Raw genomic sequence first — 21,745 nt, 5'->3', positions numbered from 1 at the left:
CTAGCAGAACCAAAATCTAGAGGTCCAGGAAAGGTTACCAGTGTGGACATTTTTATCATGTTCCTTCTGATGCTTTGCTGCTAGAATCCTTTTCATTTATTGTCTTGAATGGAGGAAAGCACTCTGCTTATCAACTTTCTAATGTGTAATTACAGATTTGATCCAAAGAGAGCAGTTCAGCAGCTAAGAGCCTGCGGTGTGCTAGAGACCATCCGCATCAGTGCAGCTGGCTACCCATCCAGGTACTGTACTGACGACGCTTGTGTTGGACTGTTTGATGTGCTTCTATTAAGTGAATTCGGCAGTTGGAAAAGAAAGGTCAAAATGGAAATCTTCACTATAAATAGGATTTAATAATTAGCTTGTCTTGTTTCAAAAAGAGGATTTTCTTTATTTTATTTAAAAAAAAAAAATCAATAGTTCTTTGGATCTCCTTAGAAAAAAAAGTTAATGGTAAAGCCGTAAGTTGCAATATAAACCCACCATAGAGTGTGCGTGTCTGTTGAGTTCAGTGTTTCACTTGGTACTTTCAGTCTGGTATTGGGAAATAATTTAGCTAATATGAAATTGAATTGGGGAGGAAGGAAGTGATGAACAATAAAATCTCCAAAAATATCATTCTTGGAAGAAAAGTTGCTAGCATTTTATTCTGTGATAACCTGGATTTTTTTTTCTGTATAGAGAGAGGAATTAAGAAACAATAGTAGATTTTTGTCCAAGCTGATTTTAGTTCTCAGCATTGTAGAAAAGCTCTGCATGTACATGTACAAGCCTGTACGTAGTGCTTTGCGTCTAGGCTTCAGACACCTGCCATAGTAGTAATTGCAGCCAAAAAAATGTTTGTTTCATTCTGTGTACATGGGGGCAATAAAACTTTTCAGTCATTACACATTTGCCGTCATACCCAGACATCAAGCTTTTGGGGTTTTTTAAAAGGCTGTAGGTAATATGGTTTTGAACTTCAGAAGAGAGATTTTTAGGGCCTAGTAAATCCAAAAGTTTAAACCATAAATCAGGCCTGTAGAGGACATGGGCAGATAGCTTTGAGAATGCATACAGTCTGCTTTATTGCTCTGCAGTTTTGTGATAATGTCAGCATAGTGATCAGCTCTTTTATGTGGAACAGAAGAGTTATAAATAATAACCTTTGTAAAAGCCAGTTAACTGATGTTGAACACTCGCAAGAAAGTCTGCCCCCATCCTTTTGGAGAAGTGTACTGCCTTAAAGTTCACTCACCTCTTGCATGTCTCATCAAGAAAAGGCCGGAGAGAGGTCCAGTAGAGAGGTTCAGTGATGTTTCTGAACCACGTTGCCCATTGTTTAAATGTCGTGGAACATTCTGGGACTTGGATGGAGTTTCATGCTCTGTTTTGAAGAAAAAGAATCATTAAAACAGGGAGATGAATGGTCTGCTCAACTCCAGATAAACACATCCTTACAAAAATTCCCATAGAAACTGCTAGAATAATGTATGCACTTAGCAGGATTTTGGAAGTGTGCTACAGACTTTATTAGAGAATTACATCACTTCTCTAAAAGTCTGTTGCCACCCTGCTCTACGTTTTGTGTACAAAACAGTGTTAACACAGTTACAACTCTAAAGAAGGCCTTAGGGCACCTATTCACATACCGGATGTCTGCTCTGATGCATGGTAATTAGCATGTGTCAAAGCAAGCTCAATGAATAGTCCGCTGGAGCATGCTAACTAATGCACTCCAGCAGCCTCTGCCTTGCATCTGTTAAGCATCTCCGGGCTTCAAAATGGTGGTGGGGGCGCTTGAACTAAAACTCATTGAATGAGCTTTAGTTCATGAGCCCCTGCTGCCATTTGGAAGTGCAGGATGCTGAATACACATGACGCTATGGGTGCTTTTAATTAAAATGGCGCTCAGGCCTCCCTAATTAAAGTACCTGTGCCTGCCCCCACCCCCAAGAAAGTCTTAAAGCATTAATAGGATGCAATTTAAGAACATCTACACACGTGTGCCCCCCCGAGCATGTATGTAGATGCCCTTAAATGCCGTCCTATTAAATTCTTCTACGGGCTCTGTTAGTGATCTTAGAGTTGTCGTAGGAAAATTGTCTTCTCGTGGACACCCTTCGACAAGACCTCACTTCTCCAGCTTCACAAAGTGTCCAGTGTTTTAACTCGCTTTCAACTGACAGTCTTCAAATGCATTCACTATATATGTGAGGTGTTTCAAAAACTACTGGAAATTTCAAAATAAAACAGTTTTATGTGCAAGAGTCGTTTACAGGGCCACATCACTTTTCTGCATGGTTGTGAATAATTGGTGCATTAGACAATGCAGCCATCAATGTTCCCCTTTGCCGTGTGGTTTCCCCACGTTGTCACATAGTTTGGGCAGCCACTTTGCTGTTAGTTTCTGAAACACCCTCATGTTTAATATTTGTTTTAAAAAATAAGATGTGGTAGTCATATTTTAGGACCTACCCGCCCAAAGAGATGAAAGCCTTCTTTTTCATACTTAAAAAAATGTATGATACAGAGAAACGTTTATTCCCTTTTTCCTACTGCACCTAAGAATACATGCATTGTCCAGTCACCTAAGCTTGTCTGAGCCTACTGGTCTACACAGAAGAGTTTTTTAAATTAACTGCAGTTTTCAACCCTCATCAAAGTGACCCCTTTGGATAATGTTTAGGACACTTTAGACACAGGGTGAGCATTTAACTTGCTGCTGTCCTTACGTTTCGGGAAGGCAATTATGTACAGTAACGTTGCTCTGCCATATAAGATACTAGCTTTGACTTGATATGCTTTTTATCATTCCCTGAACATTCAGTTCCACAACAACTTAAAAGCTAGAAGAAAAGGTTTTATATCATAATAAAAATGCCTAGATAGTGAGTAATCTGTGCACCTGAATTGCCAGTGGAAATTAATTTAATAAATGCTGTGTAAAATCTAAATCTTGATTCTGCAGGAAATGCAATACTTTTTTAATTCCTTTGCTGTTTTCCGATACGCAAGGTCACTTCCTTGCCTTTCAGCCCAGCATAAAACCTTGATGAATCCTGTACAATAAATATGTAGAAATAATAACTCGTGTAACTCCCATTTCCTAATGCAGATGTCAGTGGAGTAAATCATAGGAAAGAGCTTATTGCCATAAGTTTGATTTTTTTTTTTTTTTTTTTTTTTTTTTTTTCCCCCCCTTCCCTCCCCTCAACCCAAGCTTTTATTTTACAGGACTGGGAACTGAAACTGTTCACAATGGTTTTGAACAATTAAAATGTTTGAAATTAAAAATGTGTGGGTCATTTGGAATTTGAAAAATGGTCATGAAAAGACTTCAGTTTTTCAAGAGAGAATTTCAAAATGGGAGATTTGTATCTGGACAGATTTTCCTGCTGGTACTATGAGAAAACGTAGTTTCTGTGCATACCCCAATGTTGTTTTGCCAGCATTTTATTACAAGATTAGTTTCTGAAAGTTAAATGACATATAATCAATAGCCAGTATTTTTGTATGAAACCATTCTCTTCTAGGACTCTGAATTTCCATAATTGCTCATCTGAACTATTTTTAATAGAGTGAAATTTTACCTAGTTTTAAAAAAATAGAAAAGTAAAAAAAAAAAAAACCAACAACCTGCCCATATTAAAAGAAGAAAGAAACTTTACTAGAAGAAAACTTTGGCATTGCTCCCATCTTTGATATAGGACATGCTTGACTATATTTTATCATTTTCATGAAATACCGTGTTCTGCAACTATTTGAAGTAAAATGAAAATGTATCATTCAATTTGAAATGCTACGCCATAGTTAAGAAATATGTTCATTATTATGTACATAAACCACCATGATGAATGCAGTGTCCTAGAGAATTGGATAGTGCATCCATCATCGGGTTTTATGCTTAAAGTATAGAACATCTCTCCGCTATAAAATCATTTATCATCTTTTTAGAAACTGGTTGTGGGGAAGATTAATCTGTAAAAAACATGATACTGAAATGATGTGGCTCTTCACCAACAATAACAAACACTTGTTCGGGAGCCTTTTGAGCTTGAGAACTTTATGAAACTATTTTATCCTTCAGACCTGTTCTCTTTCCTTCTTTAACATTCATATTATTGGTACCCAGTTACTGCATGCTATGAATTCCACAATGAATACTGGCAATTTGAATGCCGAGATGTAGTCTCTTCCTGTTTGTGATCAGTCAATCTGCGAATGCATTGAGAGCCTGCAGCAGCATTTGGTGCCAGGGCGATTTGGTGGCATTGGATGGTGAGTCAGATATTAAGAAGCACTCCCATAGCCAGGAGCACCATGTGGCAGCAGGCAAAATAGGTGTTGGGAGAAATTGGCAGTGTCCCTTTACAAGGGGAGGCCCCTCTTGGATCAGGCACCATTAATTTGGTACACCACTGCTCAAAGGTCACAACCCTTGTTCTAACCAGTGAACTGTTGGATGAGAGAAGGTAGAGAGAGAGAGGCAGTTTCTCTGCCCCCTTACTTTGTATTTTGAAGACAAGTGCAGCCGCTGCTGCATTTTTGGATGAAAGCCCATCCCTTAGGTTTGTCAACTGGATAATGCCTACCAGATCTAGCCTTTGGCCAGGAGACAGGGGAATACCTAGTTCAAGATTTCTGTGATAAACCTTGTGTGTGAAAATTGTCTAGCTGTTCAGCACTGTAAAGAATATGGCACTTCTGTGCATGCCTCTGGCAGATGTGCAGGTAAAGGCATGATGGGATGTGACGTGGTATCCCTGCAGCTGTGCTTCCTGCCATGCCACACGTGATTATGGGACTGAGCATCAGATCCCATCCCATCATGCCTTATTGCTGACACAAGGGGAGCCCAGGATCATGATCTTGGGCTTCCCTTTTACCGATAAGTAGCTGGGAGTCCTTGACATTATGGTAAGTGTAATGTGTGCCAGGGGCCTTAGGTACTTCTGAAATTTAGGAAGGTGGCAACTGAGTAGATGTGGCGTGTCTCCATTTTGGACATAAGTACCTCTGTTCTCTTGTGGTACTAGGCCCAGGTGGCTTGTTCAAAGTTGCACACAGTCAGACCGGGAAGGGAACTGAACCACTGTCTCTTGGATCTCACACTAGTGTCCCAAACACTAGACCATTCTCTGCCCCCCACCGAGAGGTGGTGATCCTTGCCTGGTGTGCGGAGGGTGGTGTGAAGATTAATTAGATGTTGTTTGAAATATGTAAAGAACTATCAATGACACACTTTGGCAACCAATTAATTTCCAATATTTGTTCCCTATTTTTTGTTGCATTTTGTATTAGCTCAAAGAGAATTCAGAGTTATGCTCTGTAATCCAAACCACCTGTACCTTTTAATGTAGGGACATTTGGATTTGAATCTCCAAAATGGAACCCTATTTATTTTTGAAACTGCATGGCCATGTTCCACAGTTCAAGAAGTGGGTATAGGGGGAAATGGTTCAAGAAAAAGTTATCTTGTGACCACGTGCATGTTACTTGGAATAAAAATCTTGCAAGAACTAGTATGTGTAGATGGAAGAGGGGTTCCCTGTCAAATCTGAATGCTCATTCCTGATTTGGTCTCAGCCCAGTTCTAGAAGGGATTTTTTTTATCATTATTATTCTAACTTCTGTTTTAAAATAAAGATTTTCCTTTGAATTGGTGTTCTAGTTTTCTAGAGATCCTGATAATTTAGCATTGAATATTCTCCTCTACCTTTCTTCTTCTCCCTCTTTCAAATTTCCAAGTTCAGTTTGGTGGAAGAACTTGTTTTCAATCTTAGGCAGCATGCCTCAATTTTGGTTGTTTCATCCTAGCTGGAAATCCTACATTCCCTGTGACAGATATGTCAAAGAGGATTTGCTCCCCCTTAATCATCATGAATTTGTCTCGAGATTCCCCCTTCAGTAAATAAAGTCACACTTTTATTGTTTTTAATGGTAAGGATTTAACTTGTATGTGGGGAAAATTGCACTAGAGTTGTTCTATTAAATTTAACACAAGAGCAAATAGATTTTGGAAAGCTATAACTTGAAAGGGATAGTGTTAGTTTAATTTATTTTACATCTGGCATCTTTAACTGAACTGACAACATTTATTAAAGATTGACACAATTCTGTCAACTCTTCAGAGTTTCCCTGAACAACGAATAGTGTGTGACTTGACTGTGGCTCACAGCAGCCATCTACAAACCTTCAGGTTCATTGTTCAGGACTTTTTACCTCTGGGAAAAACAGTAAAATCTTCCTACCATCTTCTCAAGAATTCTTGCCCTATCCCCTCACCCCCAGCCTCTCTCCTCCTACACCTCGCACCAACGTACAAGTTAGTATCGCCAATACTAAACGGTCACTTTAAATATTGAACTATGTAGAGACACTCTTTGTTTTTAAGAAAAAAAGAATGACAGTTTCTGGAATAGGTGACTTTTTGATCCACATCAACTTCTGTAGGATCTTGGATCACTCCAACTCTCTATTACCTCACCCAGCCAAAACCCTTTTCCAATGTCAATGAAAGATTTCTGATGTTTCGTTTCCATGTGTTGTGTGTGGTCTTGTTTTTTTACGTGAGCTGTATGTTAGATAGTGAGACACTGTACCATTTATTTATAAAATCACAGCTGGTAAACTCTGCAGACATTGCACATTCATAATTGAAATGTTTCATGGGCATCTTTATATAGAAAATCATTATTCATAATATGATTTCAGCTACGAGTCATCATCTTTTTAATGAAATATGGTCTATAAATTAATTTGGCAACTAGTATTGCTTTATTTGTTTGCCCATGCTATTTTAAATAATGGAATTTGTTTTACATCTCTTTTTTTTGCTTACACTGTTAATTGCAGACAATTCTGAACTGAATGTTTTATAATTAATTGGAAGGCAAATCTATTCCACTGTGGTACAGACGCACAAAACAGGACGAGATATCTCCTAGATTACAGTTTGCAAAATAAGCCATGGCAGAAATAATTATGAATCTGCAGCCCATGTATCCTAAAGAGTCTTTACTTTGGGGGGCGGTATCATATTTTTGTCTTTCATCCTGTAGCATTAAGCAGCATGGATTTCTTAATGTCATTTGGCACTGGCTTTGTCTCTTACTCTTGATCTTCTAAGCAAAGCTTTGTATGCTTAGCTGATGGCAAAGTCATTATAGACTATGGTATTAGGGTCTCTATAGACCAGTTTGCAGTTCATCCATATTTCTGCGAGTTACTTGTGGTCTGTGTGTGTATAGTTCGCATACACAACTCATCCCCATGCTGAAAACCCTTGGGAAAAGAAACCATTCAGCTCTGTATCCAGTCACCTCCTTGTAAAATGAAACAACACAGCAGCTGTTGAGAGAGGTCTTCCCCACCTCTCCCTTCCCCACTGCACAAACCCTATTAAAAAAACTTGTACCCTTCAGTTTTTAAACAAGCAATCTGTCTGAGATACCAAGCAATGAAAAACAAAAGCCAGACACCTTTCTAATCCTCTTTGTACAAGATTTTTAAAAAATATTTTCCACTTTTTCACAAACCGATTTCAGGCAACAGAGAGTAATAAAAGATTATGGTAAATAATAAACCTTAAGGCTTCTTTCCATTACTCAAGTTCCAACTTGCAGAGATGAAAATGGTTCCACCCAAGTAATATTATTGATTTAATGTAATAAGAGTGAATCCATATTTAACTTTTTTTTTGCCTGTTTAAAAAGTGAAACTTCCATCTACTGAATTTGTATTAAGATTTTTACCCATGTTGCCTTAAAACAGGTATTCCTTATTTGTTCAGTCCATAGAAGCCTAACTGGGGAAGGAGGAAAAAACAAAAAGAAATCTTGAGCCAGAGTCCATTCCTGTAACTCTTGTCTATAAACTAGGGTGGCCACTGGTTCTGTTCATACTGGACTGTCCTGCCCCTTGCTGCTGATTGGCTGAAGTAGTGGCCCTGCCCCGTACTGCTAATTGGCCAGGGGGGGCAGTGGTTCTTGCCCTCCCCCCCCCCACTAAGGGAATACCCTATATTCTGGAGATGGATCAGAGGCTTCCCTAGTATAGGCAGACTGCTAATGTCATGCACTGATATCGATGGGGCTTGGGGCAGGCAAAGCCATTTTCTTATAAGCAGGTTAAAGGATGTTCTGTCCCCTTTTTGAACCAGAGGTATATAGGGTTGGCTTGTTCTATATAATTGAAACCAGGTGGGTGTTTTGTCTTTTCTGTTTGTTCAGCCCTGCTCACCTGGAAGCTGCCTTAATTTATGTGTGTGCTGACAATAATTAATAAATTTATCCTCCCATGTTCTTAGCTCATTTATACTCTTTTCTTTCTCCCAGCTGCTGCTAACTTTTTAGTAGTTCTTTTTCTTTTTTTTTAGTGGCTGAGATTTATTTTAATTCTCAGAGTCAGCACGGAGATATTTTTGGTTTTATTTGGAAATTTTAACCAAAACCAGTTATACTATTAATTTTTTTTTCAATTGTGTAAGCATGGAGATTAGTTTTAGTAAGTTGTTTATCTATAGAGTCCCATGAGAATTACTGTCATCATACAACCAAACAATGGATGTAAAAGACCTGAAAATGGTCTTGTTTAATAGCACTCAGGGGTATAGCCTTTCCCAGGAAAAGGTGTGTTACCACGTGTTAACTATGACATGATCATGTTACAACATAAGATTTGGGGGGTGGGGGGAGAAGTGTTAGAAGAAGAAGACTGTTGTGATATTGTCTCAGTAGTCAGAGGGTAATTTCTAGATGTATTCACTTAGTCTTGGTGAAAGACCAAGGCAGTTATTTATACTAATTTTTTTACCTCCGGTTAATTATCACTTCTTAGCTGACACAAGGCAAGAACATACTTTTTTATTTTAGTGAAGATGGAAGTGCTGAGGCATGCGTGTATGTATGTGTATATATATATATATGTATGTGTATGTATGTGTATATATATATATATGTATGTGTGTATGTATGTGTATATATATATATGTATGTGTGTATGTATGTGTATATGTATGTATATTTTAAGGCTAAATAGGAAGCAAATCTGTGCAATAAGTTTAAAAATATATGTGCACAATAGCACCAAATGTAAGTGTTCATATATGATATTAGGCTTTTATTTTCATTGTACTATTAAAGAAGAGAGGGGAATAAATACTAATTTCTCTCAGAAGCATATAGCTAGGAGGTTGTCTATACCAGTGGTCTCCAAACTTTTTTGATCGCGCACCCCTATCAGTAAAAAATTTTTGAGCATGCACCGCCAATATATGTATAGTTATACATCTAAATAGAAGTTCTGATATTTTCTTCCCTCACCCCAACGGATCATCTTGTGCACCCCACTTTGGAGACCACTGGTCTATACTACTTAGAGGCATCTTAAACCTTAAGTGGTTTACCAATGCATATTAATTTAAAACTAAGTGCACCTTCCTCTGTGTAAGTCCTGTGCAACTGCTATTGCTTCATCCCTCTTAGCATAGCTATCCTTAGCAGATCTTTTATATGCCCTGACAAAGAAGCATTGTTTGTTCTATCACTGAAGCCAGCTTTGTTCACCCATGTACCAGGATCTTTCACGGATACCTCTGTGAATATCTACTCTCAACGGCTGTATTTACTTGATTCCAAGATGAGGTTCCCCCCATCTCACATGGGGGCTAGTCTTTGATTTGAATACAAGCGGCAGGGGGGAGGCAGCTGATGCAGCTCTGACTCCATCCCCAACCCAAGGCTGTAGTCAGAGTCACACACCTGCCTCCCCTCTCTGAGCCAGGGCTGGAGCTGCCCCACCACTGTCCTATGGCCAGGTGGAGGCCAGAGCAACCATGTGCTGTGTCCTGGGCCAGAGGGACACTGGAGCTGGAACAGTGGATTGGTAAGCACTGGAAGAGAGGTCATACTTATTTGCTTGTGTCTGTATGTAACCCAGCCCTTGATGATAACTCCTTGAATCTACTGCAGTACCCATTTTTATTTTTATTAATAAGTCTACGTGCAAAGACATGAGCTCCAGAGATCTAAGGCTTGCTGTAATTTTCCAGGCTTTCTTCCTCTGCTAAATCAGCTGTGGCAGTCTGGCCTGAATGTTTGGGTAGATGTATCACTAATGTAGCTAAAACCTGTTGAACTGCTAACTTTCCCTTACACATTGCCTGAGACTGAAAGGAAATCTTCCATGCTCATATTTTTCTGAGAAATACACAAATGGTAAAGGTGGGCTAAAAAGAAAATGAGAACTTGACATTTTGCCTATGGCAGGTGAGATATTGTAGAGAGATTTTATTTTATAGAACTATAGAAAATACCAGTTTGTTTGTGCATTTTGTTTTAAATCCCATCATTCTGCTCATTAACATCTGTGGAAGCTTCTTACTGAAACATGCTTCATTAGAGGAAAATCTTTTTCTGTTGCTGTCATACACAGCTCTGCTGTTTGGTGAGTTGATGGCCTTCTGCTTTAACTTAATCTCTGTAACAATTTTTGTTTGATGTAGAAAATATAGAAGGAATAAGTTTAATTTTGCAGTTGTAAGAAAAACTCATCTGAGGTTGCTGCCACAGAAGTGATGGACTCCTCTGCACCCGACTCTCAGATAGTGTATTCCTCCTTCCAGGCCCCATTGCAATCCCAGAGCAGTAGTACGTGTAAAGATGAATCAAGTGAATAAGTATGGTTCCACAAAAGTCTATGCAGTAATGTAGAGTTTTGTAGTTGCTCATGCCTTTTCTTTGACGTTCTTTGTCTGTATGTTTGAAATAATGATTGCAGCACTTAGACATGCCAGAAACGCCTGGTGTTCCCATTAAAAAGCCTGGTTTTGAGGGGTCTATAATTCAGCTGTTTTAATTTGTAGAAGGCTGAAACTTGGCAGATAGTGAGCCAATTTCAGAATCCAGATTGCAGGCTCTAAATCTAACAGAGATGGCAGGAGATGCCTTTTTCTTGCAATAATATACAATACCCTGATTCTTTGAATTACAGCTTTGCTGTGTTTGAGACTTCCCTGCTTGTGATGCAGTGTCTTCCAGGCGGGCACTGAAGTTGCTTTACGTCCTCAGTCCAAAGGTTTCATAAAAGAAGCCACCTTCAAGCATGTGCCATAAAGACCTAAATTCTCAGCATGAAATGATTATCAGGAGAATTGATCCTAATTTATACCTACCAGAGTTTGGGGAAACAAACAATTGGGCAATGATTATATTCAGTGCCATCCAACTAATTTAGTTTGCTTAATTTTTGGCTGAGTCAAATTGTACACATTAGTCACATTAATATCTCTGGAAGGTATCTATGCCTTCTTGGGGCAATAGTATTGCTTTTAGTTAATCCTGGTGTCATGCAGTAAACTGTGTGGAGCAAAGCAAACTATTCACCATTGCACACACAACTAAGATCTTGGCAAAGGTGCATGCAAGAGTTCAGGTAAAAAAGGGAGGTTTTTGTAGCCAATCTAGGAGACTGTCAAATACAATGAATGCAGATAAAATAACAGTTAATTTCCTTGGAGCCTGTCAAGCGGTCCTGACCTGGGCTAAATTCCCTGGAAGTGTTTGTTTGGGGGTTTTTTGTTTACAGATATAAAATCCTGTATTTCCTCAAATACAGGATGAGGTGCCTTTCCCCAGTTAGCATGGGGCGGGGGGGAAGCCTCTCATCCATATACAAAGAAACTACATTAAATACATTGTCTATCTTTAATTGCTGCTAAAAGCAGCATGTGCTCAGGAATGGTAACCATCTATGAAGCTGATTAGATGCAGCCAATACTGAGCATGACTATAAAACACATGGCCCATACTGGGCAAACCATACTTATGGGTATTTGGGGGGGGGGTTGTTTTTGTTTGTTTTTTTTTGTTTTGGTTTGGTTTGGTTTTTTTGGCCCTAAACCCCCCCCCCCAAAAAAAAAAACAAACCAGGCAGGCATTCCCTCCACAGGGAACTGGCACCAGGCCTGGAGGTACTGCAATACCAGGCCAGCACCAGGAGGGCCAGAGCCAGGCCTGACACGGTCCCCTTGGTACCAAAAATGCTTGATCTAAGCATGGCTGAGATGCTGATGGGAGCCTACCATAAGTATAGTTTAGTGCAGCCCATCTGAATAGAATATAAGATAATACCCATTATGCAGAGTCTCTCCTCCTCACCAACTCTGTTTTTCAAGTCATGGTGAGCCACTACATTGAATAAATTTCAAACTCCTCTCAACTCCCACAGCTGAGCTGCACCTTTTTCTTATTTACAATGATTTCTGTTTCTTTGCCAGTTTTAAATTTCTGGTGAACATCATCAAATGGGATCCCAAACAGTTCACCCAGAACCCTGGTTGCCCTTTCTCTCAACCTGTTGCATACTGTCAGTGTGCCCCACCCTCCAGGAGGTGGAGATGAGCTAAGTTGCCCTGTACTGAATCTGCATATAAATTTTTGGAGTATCCCAGGACTTACGATGGGAACACCTGGTTCCAGTTAGGAGTGGGGGTACTAATTAGCACATGGGTCCTTTGTGGGGGTGTATCTGGAGTACATACACATACTGAGCAGTATTGAGCCATAGGGTCGCCATAGACTGAAATGCTGTTGACTCTACTGGAGCCCAGCCCAATGAACTATATCATAAATTGTGAGCCTTTTGGCTCATGAATTGCACTATCATGCATAGTCTGTACTGCATATAAGTAGGTACAAAGTGCTGATTAAAAGTGCTTATGAAGTACCTGTGCTAAAACTTGTAGCAGTCTCAAAAAAAGTAAAATGCATCAATTCCATATGAACAGTCAATGGGCACTATATGTAAGTTATGCTTATTTCATGATCAGTGTTTTCAAATATGCTTATCTGTGTGTTCAAGGAGAGCAGGGTCTGACCATAAGTAGAAAGGAAAGGGGCTGCAGGGGGAAGGAGGTGTGGGCCAGAGGGCAAGACAGCAACCTGACCGCCCAGATTTATTTTCTCTGCAGTAGCAGTGGGAGGGGAACAAATGCAAGGCAAACCTCCAGTAATTAGAGTCTGTACCTAGAAAATTTATGAGATATACAAATTTTCCATGTACAGAACCTAATTATTGTGGGGGGGTCATCTTATATTAGAGTAAATAGGGTAATATTTTTGTGAATCCTTCAGACAGCTTGTATGAGACTTGTGATAGAGGAATCTCAGGGTGCCTCTACACGTGCTCCCACATCTTCCGATTAGAAGGCGTCAGAGCCGAGTTGATTAATCATTTCTTCTGGAGCGTTGTAATTAAAATGCTCCAGCGTCTCATGTATTCAGCGTCCCAGATTTCAAAATAGTGGTGGGGGCCCTTTAATGAAAGCTGGTTAAACATGCTTTAGTTAAAATGCTCCTGCTACTATTTTAAAATGTGGGATACTGAATACATTCTGTGGCATTTTAATTACAGTGACTCCCAAGAACCGCCCTAATTAAAATGCCTCCCTCTACCCTCCTTTCCTCCCCTGCCACCCTGGAGTATATGTACAGGCACCCTCAGATGCAGATGCTGCCTAAGCCTGGAGCCTGTGGATAGGAACACCAGCTGCAGGTGCTTCCTCAGCTTGATGAAGACGTTTTTAAAAATGAAAGCTTGATTAAAACTTTTCTCCCAACTATTTAAGTTGGTTTAATAACAGATATCAGATTCACCCAAATAACCTTGTTTGCCTAGGCATCCTCAGTAAAGCTTCTCACTAGGAGCCTTGGATCCAACCTGGTGGTGATACTTTACAGATACACACAAAAAGTTATCTTTTAGATGCATCTCTACCAGGAAAATAAAGCAAATTTCAGTTTTGAATCCAAACTAGGACAGAATTAGAAGGGGTTAGGTGCTGATCTGATTTAAACAAAGCCCTCTTGATTCCTTTTATCTCAAATGTGAAAAGGTTTGGATTTGAGGGTCCGGTTTTGGTTGATCTCTAATGCTGGATTTTAGCTTAATAAAGAAGGCCTGATATGCTGTCTGATCTTTTTTCTGTGCTTTGTTTACAGGTGGTCCTACCATGACTTTTTGAATAGGTATCGTGTTCTTATGAAGAAGAGGGATATCTCTAAGAACGACAAGAAACAAATCTGTAAAACGCTGCTGGAAAACCTTATTACGGTGAGCTAGGATTGAAACTTTTTAGCAACAAACATTGGAGCACAAACTCTTAACTGATACCATCTCCCCTTTCCTTCCTCCCAGTTTATCTGCTATAACAGCAGATGCTGATGCAGTTAGTGTCGGCAGGAGCTTCTTCCAGAATCAAATCATCTCTGAAGGAGTAATGAGAGTAAATGAGGCATGGCATGAGATCTGTTGATTGCATTCAAGCTGAAAAGACCTTTTTGTGCAGCTGAATTGCATAGCCCAATCGTATACAGTAGATTATACCAATTTAGCATGTCTACAAAACACGTTTTTCCCTCTCTTTGAATTGTTCAGTCTCACACATTGTGTATAGCATAAAGAATCTGAAGTAAGGTTAAGAGACAAAATGGGTAAAGAACTTGCCTACTGCTGTAGCACAGTGATTCTCAACCAGGGTGCCACGGCACCGGGGTGGGGGCGGGCCTTGAGATCCTTTAAAGGCTGCCATGAGCGTGGGACTTAAGTGTCCAAACATGATGCATGAGATAAGCCCAAAGTTTTCAAATAGTTTTAAAAATGTTCTAACCTGTCGTGGTCTTCCTCAGTTCTTTGCAACAGAAAAATTGGTCTATTTTTTTTCTGTAGTCAGAGGGAAACGTAGAAGCTGGCATTTTCTGAGGGTCCTTCCAGTCTATTGTGGGGGCACCTCCAATCTATCAAGGGGTGCCTCAAGTCTAAAAAGGTTTAGGATTGCTGTGGTAGATATACCCATCTGCACATTTAATTCCTTGTATGAGTAAAAGAGAACGCAGGTAAAATCACAAGTTTGCTGCCCCGGAAATTCTTATTGGATGCCTGCATTGTGAGAACAGCCCACACACAGCAATATTTTTCCAGTGGTTAATTTTTGTTCTCGTTTAAAATCAAAAAAAAAAAAAAAAAAAAAAAGACAAATCAGCCTTTGCCAAGTTAGGATCAAGTTCATTCTTTAGGGTTATTCACTAACTCAAGTGGTTTTGAAATTGAGATGCATTTCCCTAGGAGTTCTTTCTGTTGTCTGTTTTTTAAGCTCACATCCATTTCTTGGACTCTTTGATTGGGTCTTTTATTTCTGGCTCTTATTTCTTTTGTGAGAATTGCTGCAGTCCTGCAAAGGCTTCACTTTACATGCTGGGTGAAGTGACCACTGCAGTTAGTTGAGTTACTTGCAGCATGAAAAATTAAACCAGTGCACATCCTCTCTTGCACCTCTCAATTTTGGGAGTCTTTGGACCTTAGGTTTTGGTTCTCTGCACTGACAAAAGGTGTAGGCAGCCTAGGAGTCCTCCTTTTTCATCGTTGCCCTTATTTGAACATGAACATGCCTACGATGAGGAGTGCTGAGAACATGGGAATTTTAGTGTTAAATACTCATTGCATAGCAGGGAAAGACAGAAACCAAAACCAGAAAGGAAGATAAAGCAGTCCTCAATTCTACCCCATGCAGTTGTGGTAAGATGTAGGGCAGAGCTGTCCACTGGCAGCCCTGCCCTACGCTGGATGTGGCTCATTAGTGGTTAATGTTTGGCTTATTGCCATTTCCACCGCCTATTGATTCTGCTGCCATGGCAGCTGGGGACTTTGAGGAGAGGCAGTATGGTGGGAGGGGGCCCAGTGAGCTTGCTAGCCACACAGTGGGGCAGCTTGTGCTGCCCATATATGCACCTGTGCTGGCAGTGGGGTTCAGGCCTCAGAGGAGGACTTGTTTCGTCTGTGTGACAACAGTGGAGCAAGAGTTCTCGATGCCCATGCGTGGCTGGCGGGAGATGTTTTGCACTGCCTATATGTCAATGAGGAGTGGGGCTCCTGCTGCCTGCATGTGCAGGTCATAGGGAGCCTGTGCTGCATGTGGTCCCCCATGGCATGTACACAGCGTGGTGTGCAGCCCCCAGATGCTGTGAAGCTGGACATCCCTATTGTTGGAGGGCCCCGGGATCCAGGGATACTTTCAGAGCACGGTGAAAAACCTTTAGTGTCTGCTGATGCACTGGGACAAATCTCTCACTTATTTTGTTGATATTTAGGTTTTGGTCCTTAACCTGCCCCAGTGGTTATACAAGTACATAAAAGTCAGGATAGTAGGGTTAAAAGGATGAAACTCAGTCATTTAACTGGTAACTTTTATTCAAATCGTTGCAGCTTTATGCTGAGCAAGTATGTAGGTTCCTCTTGAAAATGTTTGTCTTAATTGAAGTTTCCTTTATGCTTTTGAAAAGGATCCTGACAAGTTCCAGTTTGGACGTACCAAGATCTTTTTCCGTGCAGGCCAGGTGGCATATCTGGAGAAACTCCGGGCAGATAAATTTAGAGCTGCTACTATTATGATTCAGAAGACTGTGCGGGGCTGGTTGCAGAGACTGAAGTACAGAAGGATGAAGGAGGCTGCAGTAACCATACAGAGGTATACACGGGGACATCTGGCTCGCAGGTAAGTCTCAGGAGGGTCTGCAAATTATTACTATCTGGGAACTGTAGAGTGGGGACTAGTTCTAGCTATTGTTTTTATGGGAACTATTTAAACTTCTGATAACCTGGCAGCATTATGAAACCTGGGCACTTAATATTTTTGAATGGCCAGACTAGAGGTACTCAGCTCTTGCAGCACCCAAGGATTACAAAAGTGTTTTTTAACCATTTTGTGCCTTGGAACATGGTCTGTTCTTTATATGCATATGCCAGGTATAAGAGGGTGTAAGGATGGTGCCCTGGGAGTCACTCCTAGGATTCATTGCTGCCTTATGTTTTCAGCTCTCCCTGTGATTTTAAAGTAGATGAGCCATACTTCCTTGGCCCGATTTCTTTCTGAACACCAGTGCAAAAGATATTTATGGGCACCAATAAATCACATATGTTCCTGACTTACCAGCCTCTCAGGAGCATAGGCTGAAGCTAAATGGTACTAACCATTCTCTAAGTACTTTGAGAAATTTTAATAAAGCTATCACATATTCTCTGAATGGCAATTCCCTATTATCAGCAATGGCATTTGGATTCTGCCTTTGCTGACCAATTCCAGTAGACTAGCTGGTACACACTTCCTTTCCTGGAGATCAGTTAGGTCCCAATTTGTTATCCCATGGTTGTTCTTAAGCTTGGCTTACTCTTTTTCTTCTAACGATTTGGAGTAATTTCCTCTGGTAGGTGATTTTGGAGATGGGGTTATTTAGAGCATAGAAAAGTTTAGCTAAAAATCTATACAAAGCTGAGTCTGAGAACCTGAACCTCCCTAACACTGCTTTAGCACCTGACAAATCACTGCTATCATCATTTATAACACTGCTTCAAAGTGCAGGCTTTTGATATTAAATGAGAAATGAAGCAAAGTGGCATGATGGCAAAAGTCTTCTTCCATCCCATTGTGCACCACTGAACAAGCAACTTGGCTTGTATGCGACTAACAGTGGACCTCAAGGCTAAAGGGTGTCGGACTTCTTTTGCCTCTGTTTGTTTTCACTTCCTCCAGCCCAACCCAGCTAGCTGCAGAGGTCCAGAACCGATGGGTGTCATGCCCTAATGGCAATTTTTTTTCTTCTTCAGTTTAGATTCCCTTTAGATTTCCAGTTACACTGCTTATTGCTTAGCATGAGTCTGCCATTCAAGAGTGTTGCTACATAAACTACTGCCCAGCTAACTCTGGGCGTGTGTAGATGAAACGGTGGCCCTAAGTTGAAGCGGTGGGTTTTAAAAAACATTGCTTCTTTTTAGGGCTGATTAAACCCCTGTGTCGTGCACACACCCTGCTGACTTACCTGCATCTCCAGTAGGAAGGGGAGGGCAAGCTGCCGGCAGGCAGAGCGGGCCCTGGGCTGTGGTGGGGCTGGTGCTTCCTTCTGCAGCAGCAGCAGGACTCCCCCCCAAGTGGCACTTGCCCACAGGCATATGACTCAGGCAGTCCAGGGGGGCACTGCAGCCCCGGGGGGAAGCACTGGGCCCCCATGGAGCTAAGGCAGGCTCCGGGGGGCGGGGGGTGTACAGAAAAGATCAGGCTTGTCGCTTTTCTTGGGCGGAGCTGCTTTCCTCGGCTGCTGCCAGGCTGCCTGCAGGGCTGTGGAGCTGCACGGAGCCCGGTGCTTTGCTCCACGGCTGTAGGGGGAGCAAAATAAAACTCCTTGAAGGAGTTTGTTTGCTGCACCCCAAGTCATTTAAGGCGTATTGCGCTACTGAATTTCCTACAGCAGCTGGAATTAATGCACAATATGCCGCCAAGGCATGTAAACACTGACACCATTAAAGCGGTGCAAAAGCATTTAGCCCATTTTAAAGTGTAGCGTGCGCCCGCCTCTCGTTTCATCTACACACGGTGTTACTTGAGTGACGCAAGATGCTGCCTGTTGGGTTAAGCTTACACCACAGGTGTCTTTACCTTTTTAAATACAGCCAGTCCATGCCTTTTTTTCTCCTGATCTCCTGTGTGGGTGTTGATTTTTACCAACTAATTTAGACAGTGGGGGATGAATTTCTTTGTTCCTTCAAATGGGACAAACTAATTTCCTACAAATTTCACAATATTGCAAAAGTATGTTCAAGTCCTCCTAATTAAATTCAGTTAATTTATTTGTCTTTATGTAACTGCCTCATGGAGAATAAAGCAACCGCAACCTCTGTAATGAGCAAAGCTAGGACGGGTGGTGCTTCTTATTTACAAGCAGCCCAAACCTCTATCCTTGTGTCCGTGTAGTAGGGGTAGTAGCTGAAGGCCCTGGTCAGTATAGGTCTCCCATTCTGCCCTGTGCTGTGTAGGTACAAATGATTGGTCTCTGTCCTGGTGGTTTGCTTAAATGCCAAGTACATCACATGAGAGTCTCTCCAGCAGTAGCAGACAAGGTTCTTGGGGTAAATCTGATGTCTTTTATTAGACCAGCGCAAATTAGAGCAACTCAGCAATAGGAGAAAAGGTTGAGTGACTTGTGTAGTAGTTCACTTTGCCTCATTGTGTTAGAGATCTTCTGCATGCATAATTTGATTACAAACTATTTTATATTAATTTGCCTTTTGTAGAAACTAATTGAAAGCTACCCCTCTGCCTTACCATTACCTCTTAAAAAAAAATATATCAGAGATTAGGTATTGATGGTGAGGTCTCCACAAAGCTGTGGCCCTGTGGTGAAAAATCAGCTGAGGGAAAGAGCTACCAAACCTTCCCTGTTGCCCACAGTGAATGTGAAGGGCCTTAAAACCCTTCATCCCCAGGAGTGCAGTGGCATGATGCCAACTGCCTGGCTTAGCTAGGATTTAAAACCAAAATGCAGCCTATAGCATTAGGGTTGCACTTCCTTTTTGCATACTGAAGAGGACTTGCAGGCCACAGGGCTATGGCATATTGTAGTCAAGTGCCTTCATAGGGCACACTTGGAGCAGACTTCTGAGAGACAGGGTAGTTGAAAAGAAACATTGACAAAAGAAACCAAACTAGGATGGTGTATCATGCCTTTCTGAGGACTGTTACTGAGGCCTTGTACATATCCCAGCTGCTTACAACAAGTGAGGAGAGGGTGGGATATTACTGCCTGGGGTTACCCATTTATGCCATTCCTGCTGAGGTCGTCCCTTCACCCACCATGTTTCTCTGAGAACCCCACCTCCTTTGAAATTCTCAGATTTCAGATTTATAGCAAATAAAAGGAAGCACTTTTTACTAGAGGTGCACTGATACATTGGTCCCATATGAGATCGGCATTGATGAGCAAAACTGACTGCATCAGCTATTGGTTTTTTTGGCTGATGTGGCTCATAATGCCATCAATAAATGCCCTGTGCATGTGCGCAGCCACAGCGCAGCACACAAGTGGCCAGCAGCGTGGAGAGCAGCTGTCTGGCTGGTAAGCCTGTTGTGAGGGAAGGAGGGGGTGTGGAGGTGCAGATTGAGGCCCCAGCAGTGAGGAAGGGAGTGGGGCTGGGGCAGGGGCATGCGCTGCACAGCTGGGGTGGAGCGGGAGATGGAGCTGTGATCGGCTTGTCCAGGGGCATGGCTCCTGCCACTGCACAGGCCCTGGGAGGGCATGGTAGGTGTGAGGCCCTGGATCTGTGCGTGGGGTGAGGATGGGCTGCCACTGTAGGCTGCAGCTGGGGCTGCACCAAGCTTTCCTGGTGGAGGGGTTGGGCCAGGGCTTCACTCAGGGTGGGCAGGGGAGCACTGAGAGGGGGGATATGGTGAATTTTGGGGTGGCTGCAGTCGTAGCCCCCTCCCAGCACCGCCACCACCCAGCCCGAGTGCAGCCCTGGCCCAACCCCCCCACCAGCAAGAGCTTGGTGCAGCCCCGGCCCGCAGAGGCAACTTGCCCTCGTCTTGCACAGATCCTCATGCCTCCCCTGGAGTGCGCGCAGCAGCAGGAGCTGATTCCCCCCCCCACACTCCCCAGATGAACCACTCATGCCTCTATCCCCTGCTTCGCCCCAGCTGGGCAATGCCTATCCCTGCCCCACCCCCACTCCCTCCCTCACTGTGGGGGCCTCAATTCTCCCCCTGGTCTCTTCCGCCACAACAGGTTCACCAGCCAGACACCACTCCTTATGCTGCCTGGCTGCATATTGGGATTGGATCAGAATCGGCCAATATGGCCTGTTAAAAATCGGCCATTGGTGTCGGCCCAAAAATTCTCTATCTGTGCACCCCTACTTCTTACATATTGCGTAATTAATGGGTGGAACCCATTGCCAGAGGGGATTTTATAGAAGTCGTCATAGCATATTGGGTTCAAAACAGGCTATGAAAATGTGTATTGGGGGGGGGGGGGGGGGCGGGGGAGTCTTTCAGTGGCTCTTAAGCACGGCAGTCGGGGATGTCACCTTAGGCTCAGGGCATTCCAAAACCTGAGTCTGATGGGAAATGGATCACTCCCTGTAAGCTCTGGTTCTTATTTCTACTCTAAAGCATCCATTGCTAATTGTCTGATTGTTACCAATCCATTGCTATTGTCTGATGCAGGAGTCTAGGCTAGATAGACCTCTAGTCTGACTTCCTATGTTATGATCCATCCTTTCATGCTGGGCTCATTCTCTTGTTGTGGGGTTGTTGAACCTCCTTTTCCCCCTTCTTCTCTGTTAATGGGTTTTGTTTTCATGGGCTGCTGTGACAGATTGTGGATCTGTAAGAGTGGAAAGCATGGGTCAACACAGACTTTTTTAACATTTTGGCAAAAAGTTCAGTAAAACTTAAGACCAAAACTAAAAACCAAAGCAAATGTCCATTTGTTTCATGCAGAGAACAGTGAATATGTTGTAAATTCAGTGAAACAAACTAGCTATCAAGTTAAACCGTGGTTTTAAGGATATTTATTAAGAGAGTTGACAATGAAGTGTGCGTAACTGCATCCAGTAGGTTTTCAGTGGCAGCAGCACACAAAGGTAAAGACCACGTCCCAAATTATTCACTGTGTAGGAATCACTGGGGCTCTGCTCCATGAATGTTGTCAAACCAGTGCACATTGGATTTAAAAGTCAAATTGATTTTCTGCAGTTTTGCTGAAAGCATTAATAGCCAAGAGATATCTTGTACTATATTATGATATTTTTAGTTGGGAACTGAAGCAGCTAACTTCCATAATTTAGAGTTTCAGGTAATTTGAGGAAAAAACAAAAACCAAAAGAAAAGGTGATGATACGAAAAATCTTAAAAACGGAAAGAAAATGAAATTGTGCATAT

The 21,745-nt window shown here is 41.9% G+C and overlaps 1 protein-coding gene across 2 annotated transcripts in view; it reads left to right on the top strand.

The window, feature by feature from the left end:
- The window catches only part of MYO5B (myosin VB), a 403,624-nt gene that overhangs the window by 289,983 nt on the left and 91,896 nt on the right, over positions 1-21,745 (top strand). For both annotated transcript variants that reach the window (XM_090037780.1, XM_090037781.1), the window contains exons 17-19: positions 156-242; positions 13,983-14,094; positions 16,320-16,531. In XM_090037780.1, coding sequence (XP_089893906.1) covers positions 156-242; positions 13,983-14,094; positions 16,320-16,531 — 411 coding nt within the window. The remainder of the gene's footprint in view (positions 1-155; positions 243-13,982; positions 14,095-16,319; positions 16,532-21,745) is intronic.

Source organism: Crocodylus siamensis, chromosome 3, assembly GCF_052110815.1.
Source record: "Crocodylus siamensis isolate JL-2025a chromosome 3, ASM5211081v1, whole genome shotgun sequence".
Classification (NCBI taxonomy): Eukaryota; Metazoa; Chordata; order Crocodylia; family Crocodylidae; genus Crocodylus; species Crocodylus siamensis.
Note: the sequence above shows the minus strand (reverse complement) of the source record. Positions and strands in the feature narration are given on the sequence as shown.